This window comes from Cariama cristata, unplaced genomic scaffold (assembly GCF_000690535.1).
Source record: "Cariama cristata isolate BGI_N322 unplaced genomic scaffold, ASM69053v1 scaffold22181, whole genome shotgun sequence".
Classification (NCBI taxonomy): domain Eukaryota; kingdom Metazoa; phylum Chordata; class Aves; order Cariamiformes; family Cariamidae; genus Cariama; species Cariama cristata.
Window position 1 is genome coordinate 51,147 of NW_009600271.1, and position 20,678 is coordinate 71,824.

A 20,678-nucleotide genomic window follows, 5' to 3' on the forward strand; every position below is an offset into this window, starting at 1 on the left:
AAAGAATTCACCAAATCAGATGGTAGTTGTTCAATTCATTATACTCTTATTAACTACATTCTTGGAAATGAGCATGGTTTAAAAAAACTTGCCAGGAGCAGAGATTGTACATTACGAGATTATTTCAAGAAGCATTTCTAGTTTGTGCACTCCAACCATTATATTAAATTTTTAAAAAATATTTTAATTTTTAATTTGCTTTGGGTTATTAGACATAAAACTATCTAAAAAAAAAAAACAATAAAATGGCTGATTCTAATTGAATTTGCAGAAATCTGTTTAGCAGTCTATACTGATGAAAACTTAACAGTGTATAAATAGTAACTTTAATCCCTGGCTTCCTGTGTGATTTTTCTATGTGCTAACATCTTTTCTACCTATCTTTAAAATAAGGAACACTCAGAACTGCATGGTGGTTGCCTTTTGGATATTCTATTGCAGCAAAACACCTGGAATAACAAACTGTTAATGGACCCAATTATTTGTATACCGTGGGATCAAGTGCTTCGGAGTGATTTCCCTTATTAAGCCTGGACGCCTGGTTCACTGTTGCCTCAAAAGCCCTGATCAGGACCAGGTCCCTGCTGAATACATGCACATGAAATGATGCTTTTATTGTTGACCAAGAGAATTTTTGATGTGAAAAACCACTGAATTAACACAGTGGAAGAGAAGAGAGAAGAAGAATGAATGTAACAAGGAAATCCCATAGTTAGGCTTTGTAGTTTCCTCTTTCCTAGTTGTTTCTATAGTTTTGAATCGTTTATTGAGTTAGTTTGTGGGGGGCTTGGTATTATTAGCTGTTCTGTTGCATTGCTGTAAGAAATATGTAGATACCATTTTCTCGATGGGTGTATGTTTGCTTTCAATATCAGCCATGATATTCCTCCTATAGAGACGTGACATTTTTTGGGATATCTAATTTCTGAGATGCTCATGGAAACATACATAAAATTGTGATACAAAACCAAAGACTTTTTTGCACAACTCACCCCTTTCTCTTTTGTTCATTACCACCTCCATCCCTAGTATCTATTTACTCCCAAATTACCTTCGCAATGAAATCACAGTTAGGAAATTTCAGCTTCAAGTGTTATTTTCTTTTAAAAAAATTTGGGGTGGGGAAAATAGAAGTACAGGGTCTTAGAATTTAAAAAGCTTTATACTTGGAACTAACATTTTTAATACAATGCTGCAAATTCTCAACCTGCATAAGCTATAATTTGCTTTATCCCCAAGGCGGTAAGGAAATTCTTACCTACAGCACATTTCTGTAGTTCAATAGCAGGCTTTCCTTTTTGTGTAAGTAATTTTTTTCTGTGTAAAGTATGTCCTGATAAAGCCTTACTGAAGGGTGGAATACGTGTCATTAGTGTGTATATGTTACTTGAGATTTGAAGCTGCCTTTTTAATTTTTTTGGCTTCAAAAAGTTGATTTAAATGTCAGTATGGCTAGTTACTCTACCTAGTAGGTTTTTGCGCTGCTGTTTTGCAATTCTGAACAAGAACTGTGCAGTGTGATGCTTTTTGTATACTTTTCCAGGCCATGTTAGTTATCAGAAATGTCTATTACAAGAAGACTGTTTTAGCGAAGCAGTGGAGTTGCATTGCTATGATTTCTTTAGCTTCACTGTTTCTCTGCTGTGTTTTTATAACTGATGATTTCTCAAGAATCTGCAAATCCAAAGACAGCCATTTTTCCCCAGTCAAGTAAATACTGCTTTTGCTAGGAAAATTCCTGTTGCCTGGGAGCTTTTAGACGACCAAAAACATTGTAAAAAAGAGCAAAATATAATTACTTTTCTTGGACAATATGTTGACCTAGACTTAACGATAGTTAACTGAACAGCGTGTCTCGCTGCAGGCTGCACATGAGAAGGTAATTCCTTCTGCGGCTTACTCATAAATCTTGCGGATTAGCAAAAGCTTTCATTTTACCCATTGCTTTACTGAATTCTTCTTGTTTCTCTCTGCATTCCCATTCGGATCCCACATCATGCCTCGGACTTGTTACGTGTTGTTTTTTGCAGCAGCACAAGCAGATGCACTGTGGCATGGAAATCAAAGGGAGAGCTGCTTTCCCGTTGTTGGAGGGCATGTGTCTGCAAGCCTGTGCTGGGTTTCCTCACCCGCTTGAACCTGGTGGGACGGGGAGACATGTAGACAGCAGGCTTTCCTCCCCATCTGTACATGGACCACGGTTTTGGTTCAAGGCAGTAATTCATATTTTTGTTGCTATTCACTGGAGACCTTAAAGCTGAGCAAATGTGGAAGATTCTTCCACTTTCCTAGGTGGTAAAATAGTTTGGTGCAGTGTGCTGTGATGGGGTAAGTGGGGAGGAAAAACTGAGTCCTTTACTGTTAGTCATCTGACTGTTAGATAATCTGTTCTTATTTGGGCAGTCAAGACTCTTTTATCTAATTAGATGTACACTTAGAGATAGACATATTCTTCCAGAATACTGGATGTTATCTATTGGAAAGGTTAGAAAAATCAAACCTGTTGTTTATTTAAAAACTGGATGCCTCCTAACTCCCTTCCCTCTCCTTTATTCCTCCTCCCTGGCACTCTACTGTCATTACATTACTGCCTCTGTTTAATTTTTCGTAGCCTGAGTATAACACCACCACTTAGGACAGGAATGGGAAACTACTGTATGGTAACCTCCAGTTTAAGGCAGGTAAAATACAAGTCACCCAAGCAGCAGCTTTCCTAGTAGCTAAAGGTGTTTGTAATTTGATGTTCACAGTGCTGTTAAACTCTTTCTAGCAATAATCCTTTATATGCAAGTTTCCATGTAATTTAAAGCCTTGTGCTGCATGGAGAAAGGTAGGGGAGAGGGTAGGATCTGGCAGTGAGGGTTTTTTCCATGCTGTCTCCATGTTGTGGACCAAAATCACTCTTCCTCAGGAGCTGCTGACCTGGGAAAGTATCCGCAGGCTTCCCAAGTGAGCATTTATTTTGCTTCTCATTTCCCTTCTTTCCACCTACGGACTCTGCTGCAATGAGAACACAAGGACTGAATAATTTAGGCCTGATGTGTGATACCAGACAGTAAAATCGTTTAGCCCGGTACAGGTTTTGCATAAACTAGTTTAGGCGTAGTCTCTATGGTACGTAAAACATACAAAAGATCTGGGCTGAGGACAATTGGAAAACACCAAAACCACAGCACAACTTTCCTAACCTCTGTGTATTTTTCCACTCTGTCTCATGGAGCATTGAGAGTTGTAAATGGTACAGTAAAGGGCATCTCTGTTTCTGCTTAGAGGGCTTTTTTCTTTGCTGTGTCCATTTTTATGAATTGGATTTCAGATGAGGTATCACAGAATATCTCAAGGTGGAAAGAACCTATAAGGATCATCAAGTCCAACTCCCTGCTCCACGCAGGACTACCTAAAACTAAACTGTATGACTAAGAGCGTTGTCCAGATGCTTCTTGAACTCTGACAGGCTTGGTGCCCTGACTGCTTCCCTGGGGAGCCTGTTCCAGTGACCGACCACCCTCTCAGTGAAGAACCTTTTCCTAATGTCCAACCTGGACTTTTCCTGACACACCTTCATACCATCTCCATGTATCTTCTAGAGGAACCGAATGCTTTGGCACCACTTGGTATTTGGTAACATTTGGTATGAAAAGGTGTCCTCTTCATATAACACAATGACGAGAGTGACAATGAAGCCCTGATTAGTTCAATCAAAAATACTGGGTTTGCACCATTGTAGTGAAATGTATTGTAGGAGTAGGAGATGATTAAATGCCAGGAGAAAGCACAGTTAAATTACCTAAGTTATTTTTCAGTTACTTTAAGATTGACCTGTGTTTTTTCCCTGCAAATTATTTGTTTAAACATGGATAACATCTATTAATAAAGCTATACTGATACTTCTTGACATTGCAGATGTGGGAAGGTGATATGTGCATAGATGCACATAAAATGTTGTGGTCAAAGTTTAGTTTTGTTCACAGAGGGTTTTTAACAAGCACAGCATGCAAATTTGAAAAGATTTGCCGAGACTGCATTCTGGGTGTTTCTTTTCTTACTTCATATAACCACTTCCAGTATTAAGTTATCTGGATATCATTCATTATCTGAATATCTGAGACTCATTAGGTCCAGATTGCAGAAGGCGTGTTAGTTATGCATACTCCATCTGTTTAATTGATTTAAAAATAAAAAGTATCTATCCCACGATACAGGTTACACATCTTTAACAATACAATTAATGTTCCTAACCAATATAGAAGAGATTGTGCAGCTTGGTTAATGCATTATCCACACTGACTTACAAAGTTGATTTAAAAATTGATGACTTTAAGAGTTTTTCTAGCATATGCTCCTTGTAAGATATTGCCACAAACAGAATAGAAAGGAATCCCTGTAAAGAGGAGCTGAAATAAAGTGCAAGAATAACATGCTATAAGTCGCCAGCAAAGGAAAAACAGATTTGGAGAACTGTGGTGAGCAAAGAGGAGAATGGGCAGCTGTGATGTTTCCTCTTTGATGTGGAATATCTGTCTGCAGGTTTTCTGATGAGATCCAAGCTAGCCAGGTACAGTGGTAAGGTGATGTCATGCTCCTCTGAGCCCTGTTTAAGAAGGGAGCATCACGGGCATGAGGTAGAACTGGAACCCTGATTTTTTTTTTGTCTTGCTGTCTGAACTAGCGGACAGAACTTCTAATATGTGATAAACTGTATACTAAATTTTGCAAAAAAAAAAAAAAAGTTTATTGAAGATAATGGCATGTGACCCCTGAGCTGCAGGCTCAGCAGCAGTTTCATTTACTTAACTGCATTACATTGTCAGTTTGATGTCAGGCTGTAAATCTTCACAGTTGTCTTGTGTATTAATACAAACAAATGGATATACATCCAATTTTTCTTTAATCAAGTGTAAAGAACAACTTTATATTTTTTCTATTACTAATGAAAATTATAAGAAGGTATATGTAATAAAGCCCTCAAAGCAATAGGTATTTTCTGCACAATGCACATGGTTAACATGCAGTGCTAAGGGCAACTATGTCTATATAATGCAGCTTGCTTTTATCCTACAGTGCATTGTCGAGATGTTTGTCTGCAGGGGCAGCGCCTTCCCTTGAGCAAATCAGTGTTGCAGTGATTAAGGATATTATGGTGAGGGCCTTGGTTTTAAATACTTCACCTTACAGAATCACCGAATCGTTTAGGTTGGAAAAGACCTTTAAGATCATCAAGTCCAGCCATAAACCTAACGCTACCAAGCCCAACACTAAACCATGTCCCTAAGCAGCACACCTACATGTGTTTTAGATAGCTCCAGGGATGGTGACTCCACCACTTCCCTGGGCAGCCCGTTCCAGTGCCTGACAACACTTTTGGTGAATAAATTTTTCCTAATACCCAACCGAACCCTCCCCTGGCGCAACTTGAGGCCACTTCCTCTTGTCCTATCACTTCTTACCTGGGAGAGGAGACCAACCCTCTCCTTGCTACAACCTACTTTGACAGCATTGACCCTATTCTTGTTCTCTGGAAAGCTTTTCGAACTCTGGTAACTTGAGTTTTGCAAAACCATAGCCATTCCAAATTTACTTAGATTGATTTATTTAGATTATGCGTTCTTTTGCTTCCTACCCAAAACTCCTTTTACAAGGTAACTAAGTGCTCTTAACCAGAGGTGAGTACAGGTGGGCAGCAAATAAAACCTTGTGTCTAACACAATTTATAAAAGATATTGGAATAACAGACACTGTGGAAGTATCAGAGTAAAATGTTACTAAAGGTGTATTTTTCAAACTTTAGGCTGGGCGATGCAGGTTGCTGCCTTTGTTTTCATTCAGAGAAAGTGGGAAGATGACAAGAGTCACTTTGAAAAAATGCTGGATTATTTCTGTGACATTCGTGAACCACTACAACTCCTCATCTTTCCAGAAGGAACTGATCTCACAGGTAGGCTGCACTTGACATCATCTCATGGAATGTTCAACATGGAAATTATTTGTTGTTTATGGAAATACTTAAAGTCCAAGGCAGGAGCAAGACTGGGTTTTCATGGACAGTAGAAGTTATAGTGAATGATTGTATGTGCTGATTCATTTGAGAGGCACAAATGTAGTTCCACTGAGAGGCTTTGCCAGTCTTGCTGAAATAACTTACATTTCAAAGCATCTGATGATTGAAATGGCTTTATATTGGTTAGTACTGTATGTACATTGCATTAGCAAAAGTAGGTTTCAAGACCTGGAATAAATCACTTGCATGTTCCCGTTTCCCGTATTACTGTGGCAAACAGTGGAAAATCGTTTCAGTCCTCTGGAAGAGTGATTGAAAAGGAGAACTAATGATTCCATTAGATTTCTTGCCTAGCGTTTTAAGAGGAGAAAATGGAGATAGTTGTTCCTTACGCCACATAAGCAGTCTGTACCTGCCTCTATAAGAAAAATACCTCCCTAAAACAAATGTTGACATTATTGTAAGAGTAAATTTAATGAGTTTGATCCTGTAGTATTAATTCTTAATAAAATATCTACCTTAATACAGGTATCTTATGGCATCAGTAGCAAGCTGCTAACCAGTGGTGAAGATGACTCAATTGTCAATAAAAGAAAACATTGTATGAATATTCTGTGTGCCGTATGATTTGAGAAGCATCATCTTTAAATGGAAAATCAATTACAATTGAACTTCTACCTTTTAGCTTATTTAAAAGATTTTTACTATATTTTCCATTGCAGATATTCTCAAATCATATTTTATTGCAATGCCGGATCAGTAAGTACTAGACACAGTATAAAAATAACTAACGCGTACTGCTATTTTTTCTTCTGTATTCCTGATATCCTTAAAAAATGAGTATGTATAGTATTCAGATGCTATCACACTGTGGGGAATTGTCATGACTTCATCAGCCAGCCTAAAAGAGCATAAATTCATTGTGCTTTCTTGGACTGCTTCACATGATATTTCTTGATGAATTAGTTATTTTTGTATCTGAAATTAGGAATAAAGATGGAAATTATCTGACTTTAAATTTTGGGTTTTTCTTGAATTAATGAACAGCTGACCCTCCTAGCTCTGAATTAGGAGATGAAATCTTTATCTTATTGATGGAATCAGGAGACGACTCCTTGAGTTGCTCACAATTGCTTTCTGAACAGGTGTTTCCATCTCAAGATGATTGAAAGAACTGGATTGTTTGTAATTTATTCCATAAATTATGCGTATTTTCTAATCCCTCCCAACGTTCCTCAGAGACAACAGATTTTAAAGAACTGAGGAAGTTTTGTACTGCAGTTTTAAAACAAAGAATTAGCTGAGGACCGAGACAGCCACAGTGTGTTAATGTCTGTGCTGTGGAGTCCCAAAGGCGGTGGTGCGAGTGCTCCCACCTGAATGTGGAGTTGCTTATGGAAATGCGGGGTTTTCTCTCTGCTGTTGTAACTGATATAAATGACTTAGACTAAATTTGAGTATATGCTGTTGATACCATCCACTGAGAAATTCATGCAGACGAGATTCTTCACTTAATATTAAAAAAATTCTCTAATTAGATTTCTGAACACAGATTTTTTTTAAGGTGTTTTTGTTGTTCTAGTTTTCCTTCCTCATATATGTGACACGTACTTTTTAACTTTGCAGTGTCAAATGGCTACCTGACCTAAGTGCGCTGTCCTTCTGAAGCCACCGCAGATGGGTGGTGATTGTTTCCCTCTGGCTTGTTGAGCAGCCGAGGGAGGAAGCAGTGCGGTGGGGAGGACGGAGTGATGGACAGGGAAGACGATAGGGCACTGCTTCCTTGGGCAGCCGTGCTGGCTTCTGGCATGTTAAACTGTCCGGTGTTTAGCACTCTTAACTTGCAATCAGTAATGAATGCCCCCTTGATATTATATTTGTGCATAGTAAGATGTATAGATAGACAAAACCCTGGGGATTTTTCTGTGAAAGTAAATAGCTCTCCCTATCTAATTGCCTTCACAGGAAAGATTCACTGCTTCCTTGGGCAGCCGTGCTGGCTTCTGGCATGTTAAACTGTCCGGTGTTTAGCACTCTTAACTTGCAATCAGTAATGAATGCCCCCTTGATATTATATTTGTGCATAGTAAGATGTATAGATAGACAAAACCCTGGGGATTTTTCTGTGAAAGTAAATAGCTCTCCCTATCTAATTGCCTTCACAGGAAAGATTAGCTCATATATTTTAAAATATTATAGGAGAGAGGGCAAAATCCCTTGCCAGGCTAATCCTGACCAAGCAATAAGCTTATGCAATATGAGAATGATACAACAGAATAATGTACTTTGTGTAACATTTTGAAAAAAATTATTTTCAGAAGACTGTTATGTTATTGACATATTAGGACCTTTTGCAACCTCATGTTCCATCTTGTAGAATAAGAAAGAAACCGCAGTTCTGTTCTGAATGGTCACTCAATGTCCTAGGGGACATTTTACAAAAATAGAGGCAATGGTTCTTCTTTTCTGACCAAATTCTAAAACTGCTAATTACTTCTGAAAACAAAATTCTTCTGATGCTTAAAATGAGAAATAACATTCTACATGTACTTCACTGAAAAGCAGAAGTGCTGTGCAGCACTGTGCTGCTATCATTTTTTTTTTTATTCTCTCAGTGGCTGCATGACAATGATAGATTTACTCCTCTTTATAAGAAATTGTATAATGTTTTCAGGTATTTGAGAATGAAAGATTTCAAAGAAATGTAAAGTATGACTGTATATATGGGCCACTGCCTAACTTCAAGTTGGTGAAGTACTTTGCAGTGGAAGATGCTACGTAAGTAAATTTTAGAAATAGTAATGTCATGAACCCTGAACAATGTATTTGCAGACTGGATGTATAGGGTCTGAGGTAATAATTATATACTTATTTCTGATAGGTTGGTCATCTTTTTACTCTGGAGTACTTCAAGGTTAAAGCTCAGTGCATCAAAGGTATTTTATTCTGATTGCTTAAAAAGAAACCCTCAGCAGATAATACATATTGCCATACTTTCTGAAGCCCTGAAGAAAACAAAGCAACCATAAGCCTAGTGCTTCTGGAAAGCTGGAACCCACCATTTTGCTTGTTCTTTTGTTTTTCTTGCTGTTCCTTGCAAGACTCTCTGTAGTCATTCTTCAGAAAGCAATAACAAAAAATAAGTTCCTGTCTTGCTCTGTGCCTGTTAAAGCCTCATTTCCTATAGGTTTGTGTCTGCATCCCTATACGTGTCTCTTCTTCACTCCAACTTCTCCTTTTACCTTGTGTTTTCTTCCATGTGAGATTTCCTCCACAAATCTCTTGCTGCTGTCTTGGCAAGAGGCATCTTGTGCTATGGCTCATCCTCACCAGTCCTTGCGTTAACGGACGGACCGCTGCATGCTGTGCTGAAAGCCCTGACAGATTAAGTACCCATGGAGCCTGCCCTGGCTCTTCTCGTTATTAAGATCTCTGCTCTCGGAGGCTCCACTTTAGTCAGCCCTTGGTTTTTGCAAAACTCCTCTGGGGCTTAATTATCTTTGAATCTCTTGTCTCTGTCAAACTTTGTTTGCAGGTGACAATAGCTTCAGAAGTTAAGGGGAACAGGTGGACAGAGTGTGATTGCACAGACCTTTTTTCCTTGAGGAACAGCTGAAAAACAAGTAGGAAAGCTTGCTAGAGCCCAAATTTTGGCAGGAATGTTGTGATGTTGATCACATAAGATATTCCGTCTAGAAGGTAACAATGGACTGCAGTTGGATTTTTCTCTTTTCCAGTAAATGTGATGTACTTTGATAATGCAGAGAAATATTATTCAAAAGCACAGGTGGAGGTTGATTTAATATGTAATAGTTTGAAAGTAGTGCAAATAGGAACAATTACTTTTTCTTAAAACATTGACTGTAAGCCCATATAGCTCTTATACTTTCTATCCAAACCTCTAATAGATAAATGAGGATTTTTTTATTAAAGAGAGATTTTTGGAGTACTCATCTATTCTTTAATAAGTTGTAGAAGTACATGCATGCTTTTATCACAAGTCAGATTAAAGGAAAAGGTAGTACTTAATATTCAAATTTCAGTGCACTACTACTAGTAAAAAAACCAAAAAAAAAGTAGTTGAGGGTTGATCAGAATAGTTGTATTAAAGGTGTCACAATCAGCTTTCTGGTAGGAGGATGAGGGAATTTTATAATCCTGTTAGGTGACATCCAGCAAAACACATCAGCCTGGACAAAAGCACTTGAGCTTGTTTGAGACGAGCTAATGCTGCATATATATTTCATGGGGAGCACAGACTTAGCTTTTCATACAGGTCTCGGAGTTTTAGTTCCAGATACTCTTCAGACTCACACGAATACAGCTTGTTACTGCGTTATGGCTTTCATCAAAGTCAAATTCTAGAGATTTTTGTTTTAATTCAAAACTAGCTCACAAATTAAAAATGTGATTTGACTTTAAAAAAATTGAATTTGTTCACTTTATCCTCCGGGTTTCAGAAGCAAAAGCAATTTAACTTCTTAAAAATCTGTAACTCCAAAAGCAAGAAAATGTGTTAGCATCATTTCTTCCTCCAGTTAATTTCGATGAAATTTTGGAGTGTGATGCTTCTAGAATGTGGTGACTTTCTGAGCTTTTCCAGTAATTTAAAAATGTGATCAAAGGGATTTGCCCACATAATTTTGAGATAAATTTTGAGAAAAAAATGTAATCAAATGATGTACCAAAGGCAGTACAGGAACAAAAAAAAAAGTAAGAGGTTATGGCCAGAACCCTTAAATTCTTGGTCTCTTCTGTAGTTTGACAATCGCTCTGCAGTAGTGTCTAAAGACTCAAATAAATTGGATTTCTTGTACTTGTCACCACCCCAAAGAACATACCCTCTGAGAGGCAGCATGTTTTAGCTGACAGAGACATGGGAGGAGAGGCAAGTCAGCGTGAGACCTGAGGAGACAGAGCATGAAGCAGTTCTGGATCAGGAGAGGTCTCGCATCACCCTCTGTTAATAAACGAGCTGCTTTCCATAGAAGTAGATTATTCTACTTATTCTTTTTTATCGTAGGAAGAAATAGAACCAAGGAGTTAAAATGCAAAGTACATCTAATAGGAATGATGAACAAAAACTCTGGGGCTAATTTACTTTGGCTTAAATACAGTGTAAGGAAGACAATACTTGTTTCTAGAAAACAATGCTTACTCATATTTTTCAGAGAGTAAGCAAGGGGGGGCATTACCCTTAGCCAAAGGGTGTGCGTGACCTTTGGGGATTGAGGAGACCCAAACTGAGTTCATTTTCAGTCCCTGCTTCAAGAGCTGCTTTATGCAATTCGTGTTAGCTGGTTGGAAGCAAAGAAGAGAACATACGTTTCCTCTTTTTAAGGAAGTGTTTTCACTATCAGGCTTACAAAGGCATCTTTCACTTTTTTATTCTTTCACCTAAGAATGTTATAATCTGGACTGCAGAACGATGAGGCATCTGCGTAAGTTTTGTAGCACTAGCAGCGTAGCCTGGTCTATTGATTAAGGGATTTTAAAGAGGTGTTTGTTCTGCGAATTCCCTCAGGTTGGAGAGGATATAAAAATAGGTTTCTAATTTCCTGGATCAGTTTTTTAACCTGTAGGTTTCATGGAATGGGGAACATCCCATTTTCTGCCTTTTGTTGAATCCAGTTCTGAGCAGGAGACTTGCTCTGAATTTTCCCTAGAGAGTTTAGGCACAGGTGTCTCGCACAGGGACCCAAAGAGCAGTAGGAACCGAACTGCTTGCTTCTGACAAGGTGGCAGTCAGTGCATCTGTTCGTAAGTAATAGCAGAGTAAGAAACTGTTTTCTTCAAATGCTGAGAGTAGCAGGAGGGAGAGGTAGGGCATTATTCTTACTTTTCAGCAGGGCGAAGGCATATCTTACCCTTGCTTTCAGGATAGCATCAAAACCCTTTGACCTTCCTGACTTGCTGTAATAAATATTGTTTAATGCGCAAAGATCTGTGGCTTGATAGTTGTTAGGAAGGGAAGAGGGAGATGATTTTTCTAGATGACAGTGGTTGTTATATTAGCTGGGAGCGTTATTCTGGTTCTAAAATCCCACTATGCTAGAGTCATGCAAAAGGGGAAGGGAACTATCTCTGTTGTATAAAACTTACAGTCCAGAGGCAAGGCAGGGATACAAATATCAGGAAATAGCTAAATAGTGTTGGCCGGTGTGTCATTGTCCAGCTGTTCACACATTTTTAGAATGGCATTGTAATAAAGGGAAATTTGGGAGATGTTTTGCAGATGTTTACAGCGAGTTGTTTCCAAGTGGAGGGAGGTGCGCTAAGAGGAGTTTTGAAGATCATAACTTGAAGGCAACGGGCAGCGGAGGTGCCAAACATTTTTTGCAGCATCAATTAGGTCTTGCTCAGAAAACAAAACTGCCCATTTACTCTTCAGTTTTCCTGCAGTGCAAGTAGGAGTATTTTGCAAACACCAAGGAATTCATTTTCATGTTCCCTCTGAAACAAAGTGCTAGTGAGCAGACATATGGAGCGGGCTTTTCTGAGTGCTCATTAACTGTGTGCAGTTTGAGATGCTTAAGGCTTAGATTTAATTTTTTTTTTTAGACTGCCTAACTTTATGTAGGCTTATATGGCATTTGTGACTCAAAACTTTGATTGTCTTGATTTGCAGACTGCAAATGTTCCAAGTGAAACCCAAACTTGGATATGCAGAAAATGAAGCAGATACTTCTTCTGTCTTTTGAAAGAAACAACACAGTAGCTTAAACTTTGTGGTAAATTAATTTAAAGCATTTTACTTGAATCACCACAGAATCTGGAAAAGAACTCTTGGCTTGTATGCTTTTTATAGGAACATCCTTGGTGATCAGTGTCATTTCTTAGAAAATAAAGACTTGAAGTTGTTGAGCTAATAGTCCAATATAGTTATGTCTAAGAGGTAGAATCTGGCTTTTCAGAAGAGCATTTAATAATTACCAGATTATTCTTGCCTTTTCTGCCATTCCAAGTCTTGCTCATGACTCACTTGGCAAGTTTTGCCATCACAGAGGTAGGAGTCCTAAAGGCAAGTTCCCTTCGCTGATTCGGAATAGTCCATTTTCAACATCAGATGGAGTAATAGTCGAGCAGACAAAAATAGGTGCTATGATCACGTGGTTAGAGACATAATCCATATGTCCAAGGAAAGATAAATTTAACTTACATAGCCAAGTGTAATGTTAGTATTTCACACATTCTGTAATTTTAGCAACGCCTTTTGAAGAAGTAGTATTTTCAAGTATTGGTACGTTTTGGCAATTTGGCAAGAATTAAATCTTTGGATTCTCTTTGCTGAATCACTTGCTTGGCTACTGTGCAACAGTTTTCCTTTCCTCCAAATCACATGGTCAGGAAATCTGTGCACTAAATTTTAAAGGTTGCATGTATGAAAAGCAGTACTTTTATGTGTGGAAACAGTATGCCACAGGGAGAAAATACTCAATATACTGATATGCTGTAGCATTTATTAATAGGTAGATAGTCCTTTAGGAGAGATACCACATTTTTTGATAAACAAAAAGTTTATGTAATTTAGGAAAAAAAGAAAGATGCAGGAAAGTTGCATTACTGCAAAAAGGACATATCATACTATTGTTGATTTGTCCACTCGTGCTATTGTTCCTTTACAGGAAAAATTACGATGATTGCAAGGGAAAGGACTTACCTATAACTATCAATTCTGTTAAATTATTAAGCAGCAATGTGTTTTTCATTATTTTATCTCCCATCTTTGTAAGGTTAACTGTGGACACTTAAAGAACTGTTTCTGCTTGAAAAAGATGATCTGTTGCTTAGGCGATGATTTTGTTCCATAGATCTATTGCTGGGATTTTGTCTTTTAAAACACCTGTAAGACTATAAATATGAGTTATTTAATAAGTCCATTGCCTTTTGGCCCCGGGGGGGCACAGCAGTATCCGTGATGAAGAAGTAAGTGTAGCCAGCAAAGTCTGTTTGGCTGCTAACTGAGGCTGCTTGGAAGAGCCTCCTGCACATCACTGGAGAACAAATTGCTGCTTCTCCTGCCTTCAGAAGTTTTCACTTTAGTGTCTGTGTCTTCCTTGCTTAGTGGGCTCTGTTAGCAATTGACTCTGAAAAACCTTTGTTCACTCTTCTCAGGAGAGGCTTCTTTTTGTCAGAGGAAGCATATTTGTCACAGGGTTTAGCCACGCCGCTTGCCAGGTGCCTTGCGTGTACTCCGTGCACAGTCCCAAGCATGTGTTGCCACACTGAGGCAGTTGGTGAAAAAATTAAAACAGGATATATACGTGCAGCACAGGTTGAACAAAAAGTGTCAAGTTCAGAATGAAGACTTATAATACCATTTTAATGTATTAGATTAACTATTGTCCTCCATTCAATGTTTTCTCTCCAAAATAAGTTTATTGTGATTAAACACTGACCTCAAGGTATTTCTGTACATAATATCAAACCTACATCACTATACACTGTGCCTTTTGAGTTAAAAAAAAAAAAAAAAAAAAATTGAGCCAATTAACAGATTTTACTGTAAAATGGGTATTTGGGTATTGAAGTGTACAGAGAACTATTAACAGACTTTAATTTCAGATTGCATTTGATAAATATGAAAGACTTGCTGATCATTTTCTAAAATGAAATGAGAGGGTAAAAAGGCTTTTCTTGCAATCCACATTGCTCTTCCTCATACCATACTATAGCCAGCTGAAAGCTCACTCAGTCTGCCTCCACCTGAAAAGCTGTTGCGTATTTGTACTGTGTGAACTCCTGTTGTACTCTTCCTGTTGTATAATAATGATATTTAATTCTTGATCTACATGCACGCTAATAGAAAATGGTGTTTTTTTATTCTGTCCTTCAGCCAATACCAAAGCCCGCAGCAATGAATTCGCTGAAAAGAACGGACTTCAAAAATATGAGTACGTCTTACATCCGCGGACTACTGGATTCACTTTTGTGGTTGAACGTCTAAGGGAAGGTAATCCTGCTCTGTATTTATATGTTCTTTTTTTCCTTTAAGAGAACAAATCTCACCGAAGCTGTAGGAGCTGGTCTTCACAAAACTGCTTGAAGTAATTTCAGGAAAACTTTTTGTATTCTGAGCACAAAAAAAGCCCTTGCTTGCAACCCTACTTAAAATGATTGTAATATGGAGAGATTTGAGAGAGTTGATAACAGATACTAATATCAGGAGATATGCAGTGGATGAAAACAATATTTTCTTTTTTTTTAAATACTGTAGTTTGTTTAGCAGTGTGCCTCAGAGTAGAAAAGATCCCAGGGAAGTTCAGCCTTACTGTATGTGCCAGTCCTTAACCCCAAACTGAGCCGTTGACACTGAGCACACAGACATGTGTAACGCTGCCCTCTCTGAAAACAGTCTGGTTTTAAAGTCTGAGAGATGAGACCACAAGTTGCTCTGTTAAATGGACAAGGGGAATGCCCAACAGCATGTAGACGCAGCAAGTCAGCTGCCCAGCGCTGCCAGGTTTTTCAGGTGATGGTGACTTGGAGAAGTTGCGTAAAATAGGAATTGTGCTGCTTGGCAGAGGGGTGGGTGAGAGAACGCCTGATCGTGCTTTTTACCTAGAAATGGTCTTCCATCCCTGTATTAATCTAGGGGTAGAGACTGAGTCCCAATTATCAGGGGAACAGAGTATAAAGATGTGATTGCTTGTTAGATCGACGTGGCTGTGGGCTGTTTTAGGAACAGGCATTTCGATGAGATTTGAGACCGTAACGGTGTAATCATTAAATGATACTGATGTGATGGTGATTCAAATACAGACGAGTGAATGTTTGCAGGATATATGAATGTATGCTTGAAGAAAATGAACGTGTACAGTAGATATGAAGTGACTTCAAGGCTAGTTCTTCAGGGGAAAAGCGATTTTAAATCTTTAACACATGCTGGTTATCTGACAGCCAAAGGAACAAGTTTGACACTATTAAAAAGAATAAGGGCCTCCTGGTGGGTTTTTTCCCTTGCTGGAAACCTTGTTTGGATTTTAGGAGCAGAGCTGGCTTGCATTTTGCCTGATTCCTTCTAAGCAGATATCCTAAAATCCCTGTAGATGCTTTGATATTTTGTCCAGCTGGACAACACTAGCTGGACCATGTATCTAATTGACCCTGTTATTATTGGACATCCAGTAGTGGACATCTTAGATTTCATCTGTCTTGCATGTTTATTACTCAATTTGCTGTAGTAAAAAAAAATTTGCCACATACGCAATTTCAAAAACTTGTTTTAATTAAAACTTTTCAGCATTAGGTTAACCAAGTGCATAATAGTATTTCTAGCCCAGAATAAATTTTCAGTTAAAGGAATGTTTTCCACTCAAAATATTATCAACTTAAAAAAAATAAATATGTATTTGCTGCAGAAACACGCTTTGTGGTTATACAGTCATTTTCTTATTTTCTGAAAATGCTGTTCTATTGCTGTGAGAGATCTATGCAAATTAGGCTATTGGGTTATAAAAAGGAAAATATTTGAGGTTGATTAACTGATTTTATGTAGTACAAAGCTGGGGAAAAACCAAAAACATTCCTAGATGATTGTTTTTTGTCCAGTCTTTCAAATGCTTTTAAGTCATACTTTTATTTAAGGCGGGCAAATATTGTGTGAAATATTAATGTCCCTTTAGCATTGAACTTACTAGGTATTGGGTACCTTGATAGGCATTATAAGCTATATATATATTATGACTGTATGCAATTATGTAGTAAATTATGTGTGAGAAGGTAGTTCAACTTGCATTTTAAAATACTTAGTTATTACTTACTAATTTAAGAATTGATTTTTCAGTTGTTTGCAAGTGTGCCAAATACAGACCATTTATGTTGAAATGTTTTGGGTTTATGGACAACCTAATTGTAGTTGCTTGACTTTAAAACACTTAAGCATATAATATACCTGCATATATATATAATTTTTTTTCATCTGTACAATATAGATGTCCAGGTAGATTTTCAGATGCAGATGGCACAGTTGGCACGTGGCATTATCATGCAGCTCTGGTTTGACTTACTTAAACTATTAGAATGCTTTTTTTACCATTCTCATTTCGTATACTAGCAGTAATAAAGCCAGGGTTGTTAAGGATATGGTGTTAACATAAGTCCCTGTTTCTGGACTGTCCTAATGCTGCAATAGTAGCAATAATCATAAAAATAGACTTGCTTCCTTTTTTTCTGCTCATAACTGCAAGCACAAAGCAATGTGTGTGACTTTAACATGCACAAGGGAGTGGTGGAGAATTTAACATCATGTTTACGTCTTTGAAAGTATTTTTGTGCATAGTTGACAACCTTATTGCCCTATAGCTCTCCTGTGAATACATTTTGGCTCGTGGCTGTTTTCCATTCTTGAGGCTCAAGTGTCTTTACTTCAGGCCTGAGTACATTATTTTGCTCCAAAAATAGGTTGATGAAGAGAGGGGGGAAAATGTCATTAGAAGTTTAACTGCTTTTCAAATGTCGAAAAAACTAATTTAATTTGGCAAGAACCCTGATTAATATGCATCACAAGCTGAAGCATGAAAGAATTACCTGTTGTTACATAAAATTAACTATTAGCGACCCTCCTGAATAGGAAATGAAGAATCGGGGAAAAAATAACCTTCAGTAAAATGTTGCTTGTATCTCTGCAGGAGAGTTTCTTCCTAGAGGAAGCACTGTCTGCACCCTGACAGCATAATCCGAGCAGTTATTAGTCCTTTGCTTTCCATAGGTGGCAAAAATTTCTGAACCATGTGAATGGATTTTTTTGCCAGTGATGACCAACGCTCAAATTCCTCTGGCTGCCTTCTCGCTCTTATATGGTCATTATTTCAACTATTTCATCTCTTTTGCCCGTAGATGCTGCTATGATGGTTTCTAAGTCATTGGTGAGATTACGGGAGCTGGAGTGGGGGGGGGGGGGTGTGGAAATCTATATAACCTCCACTAAAAAAGCGATAAAAATTGTTTAGGCAATACATCTCCTTGGCTTTTGAGCTTTCTTTTTTTTCCACATTCTAGCTCTTCATGAGTGATAGCTCTTACTCCCTGAGTTGACTCGTCTAAGCTGACTGTTTTTTCCTTTCATTATGTTCAGATGCTAAGACAGTGAAAATACTGTTTTACTCGTAAATGATCACATTAGTGCTTCCTCATTCATATAAACCTTAGAATCACCCAAGAGTAAACACAGACTATGAAGATGCTTTAGACGTATAATTAATAATATACTCAGGAGAATAAGGACTGCAGTTCTTGCTGGTTTTTAAGCAAGAGAAAGACATCCATTTGATTCAGCATTGATTTTTGGAGAAGTATGTTCCTTTGGCTCAATAATAATTTTAAGTAGGATGGTTTAATATAATGTCATTGTTTGTGCATGGTAAAAGAAAATACAGTATAGACATGAGAACACCAAGGGGGAAAGACCGGGTGGTATCTGGATAAGGTCAGCTTGCTACCTGATACGCAGTGTAGAGTGTTACCTGAAGATGTGGAAGTGAGTAAGAGGAACAAAAATTTCAGCAAGGATTAACAGAATAGAAATGTATTAAATATACTTAGGATAAATATAGATTAACAAAATATATGCATTTTTCACCCCTGCAAGAAGATCATCCTTCTTGGGAACAATTATTAAATTGCAAGTCAATTGTGACAGTCTCTGCAACAGATAAAGCAGGTTTGTGAGATTCTTCATTAATCTTTACTGATAAACGTTACTTGAAATAGTACTAGCCTTTTTTCCTAGCATGCTTTAAAGTTTGCTTCTGCAAACACTTTGGCCTTAGTCTATCAAAATACTTAGTGTATGAGCTCAATTAATTATAGATTTTCTTAGTGCTGAAACACATTTCATCGCATTGACCACTTAGCGTGGCAGCCAGAGGAATTACCCTGTGGAAGATCAACTCTTTGTTGGCCAAAGGGACCACTGCAATCCCAAGTACTATCGCATCTGTTTACTTGGCTCTCGATGGAAAGCAGAGAAATAAGAGTTGATTTACTTCTTTTTAATGCCATTCACTTGATCAAGTATATAATTTTTCTTGCCTCAGCTGTTATGAATCCTGTTTTCAATCAGCATCTGGTGAAAAATTACTAGAACTGTATGCTGTATTTCTTTGGGGAACAAAGGTGAGCATTTTTGGAAATACAGAGTCAGAACATGTGAATAAGCAACAGAAAAGGAACTCTAGACACCAAAATGAAGATTGGTCATGACTTTTTTTTAACTCATCATCATATACCTCTCTTTAACCATCTCCTAAAATAATGTCCAATCCTTTTTTAAAGCCTGAAACTTTTCGTAGATGTTATGTATGGAGTAATTTTTTGCAGAAATTGGGTTAAGGCAAATCATCTCCTTTTACAAAATGTTGGACTTTGAAAATGACAGAAATCTGCAGAAATTTAAATAACACTTTTTTATAAGCAGGACTTTAACAATGTTAATGAAAACCATTTATGGTTTATATAATGCTCTTGAAGATCTAGTTTGTGAGATCCTTCTGTGAAAGGTGAGAAGATTACTCAGAAATTGGGTACAGATTTTCAGGCCTGGTTGTACTTTAGAAAGTTTTTTCTGAAGTGCCAAATGACATTGAAAGTTCAGATGGCTTGAATGTTCAGTTTCAAAGAGATGGAAAATAATACCAGTTGATTTGATTCAATATTGTCTGGATTCATTGAATTACATGTATTATCTTGGCATAACATCTGTAATTGTAGCCAAATAGTCTGTCAAGAGAAAATAGTTGTTTACAAATGTTTTCTTAAAATTGCTTCATGGCTTTTAAGTATTTTCTCAGGACTAAATAAACAGTAAGTGTTAAGACAGAGCTAAGGTTTTAAAGCATCATTAGAAGATTAGTCATACTTTTGCAGACAATCATTTCTGCCAACATTAAATTTTAACTGACCTCTTTCTGACACTTCCTCTATATCCATCAGCAGTCTATAATATCTGGATACATTGAACTAGATGTTCCTATTATGGGTTTTATATTTTACTGGTTTTACAGCATGATAAAGAGTTGGAATTATTTGACTTATTATAGTATTTCAGCTTCAAATTTATTTCTGGTTCATAATTAGCCAACTGAAAAAAATATTGAAGATAACAGCTGCCAACTGCAGCATCCTAAAATAAAAAAAAGATACAAATTTAACATGCTTGCCTTCATTGCATATCCTTCCTGATGGAAAGAAACTGTGATTCTTGTTCTGTTTTTCATGATCCGTTCAAAATTAATAGTTTTGCCCCAAAATAAATATTTAGATATGCACAATCACAAACCGGTCTGTATCTTTTACCGTTTATACCAGAGTTTTACAGTTGTACAGCATTTCAGTAATTACATGGAAGTATTCTAATCTATTTCATTGCTAGGGCAGAAAATTTGTAGTTAGGTGTTCAATCCAGGATATCTATATATATCTCTGTGTAAATATTTTAATCCTGTGACACTTATTGACTGTTACGTAGATTCTCTATGCTTTTCTGGGAGCTATAGTATCCATGTATGCATATTTATGTAGTTAACTCTTAATGCCATTTCTTTGGGTTATGGTACAGTGTGCTTAGATGGCACGTTTAAGCTAATAATGTAGGGAGACACTTTGCGATTTGCTGATTAGTGTCTATCTAAGACAGTTAAGAACTGCTGATCATCATCTTCTATTGAAAGCTGACACATAT

General features: G+C 37.5%; 1 protein-coding gene across 1 annotated transcript in view; it reads left to right on the top strand.

The window, feature by feature from the left end:
• LCLAT1 (lysocardiolipin acyltransferase 1) overlaps positions 1-20,678 on the top strand; it is a 75,964-nt gene that overhangs the window by 10,555 nt on the left and 44,731 nt on the right. Inside the window, exons 3-4 of the mRNA XM_009709979.1 lie at positions 5,789-5,935; positions 14,835-14,951. Coding sequence (XP_009708281.1) covers positions 5,789-5,935; positions 14,835-14,951 — 264 coding nt within the window. The remainder of the gene's footprint in view (positions 1-5,788; positions 5,936-14,834; positions 14,952-20,678) is intronic.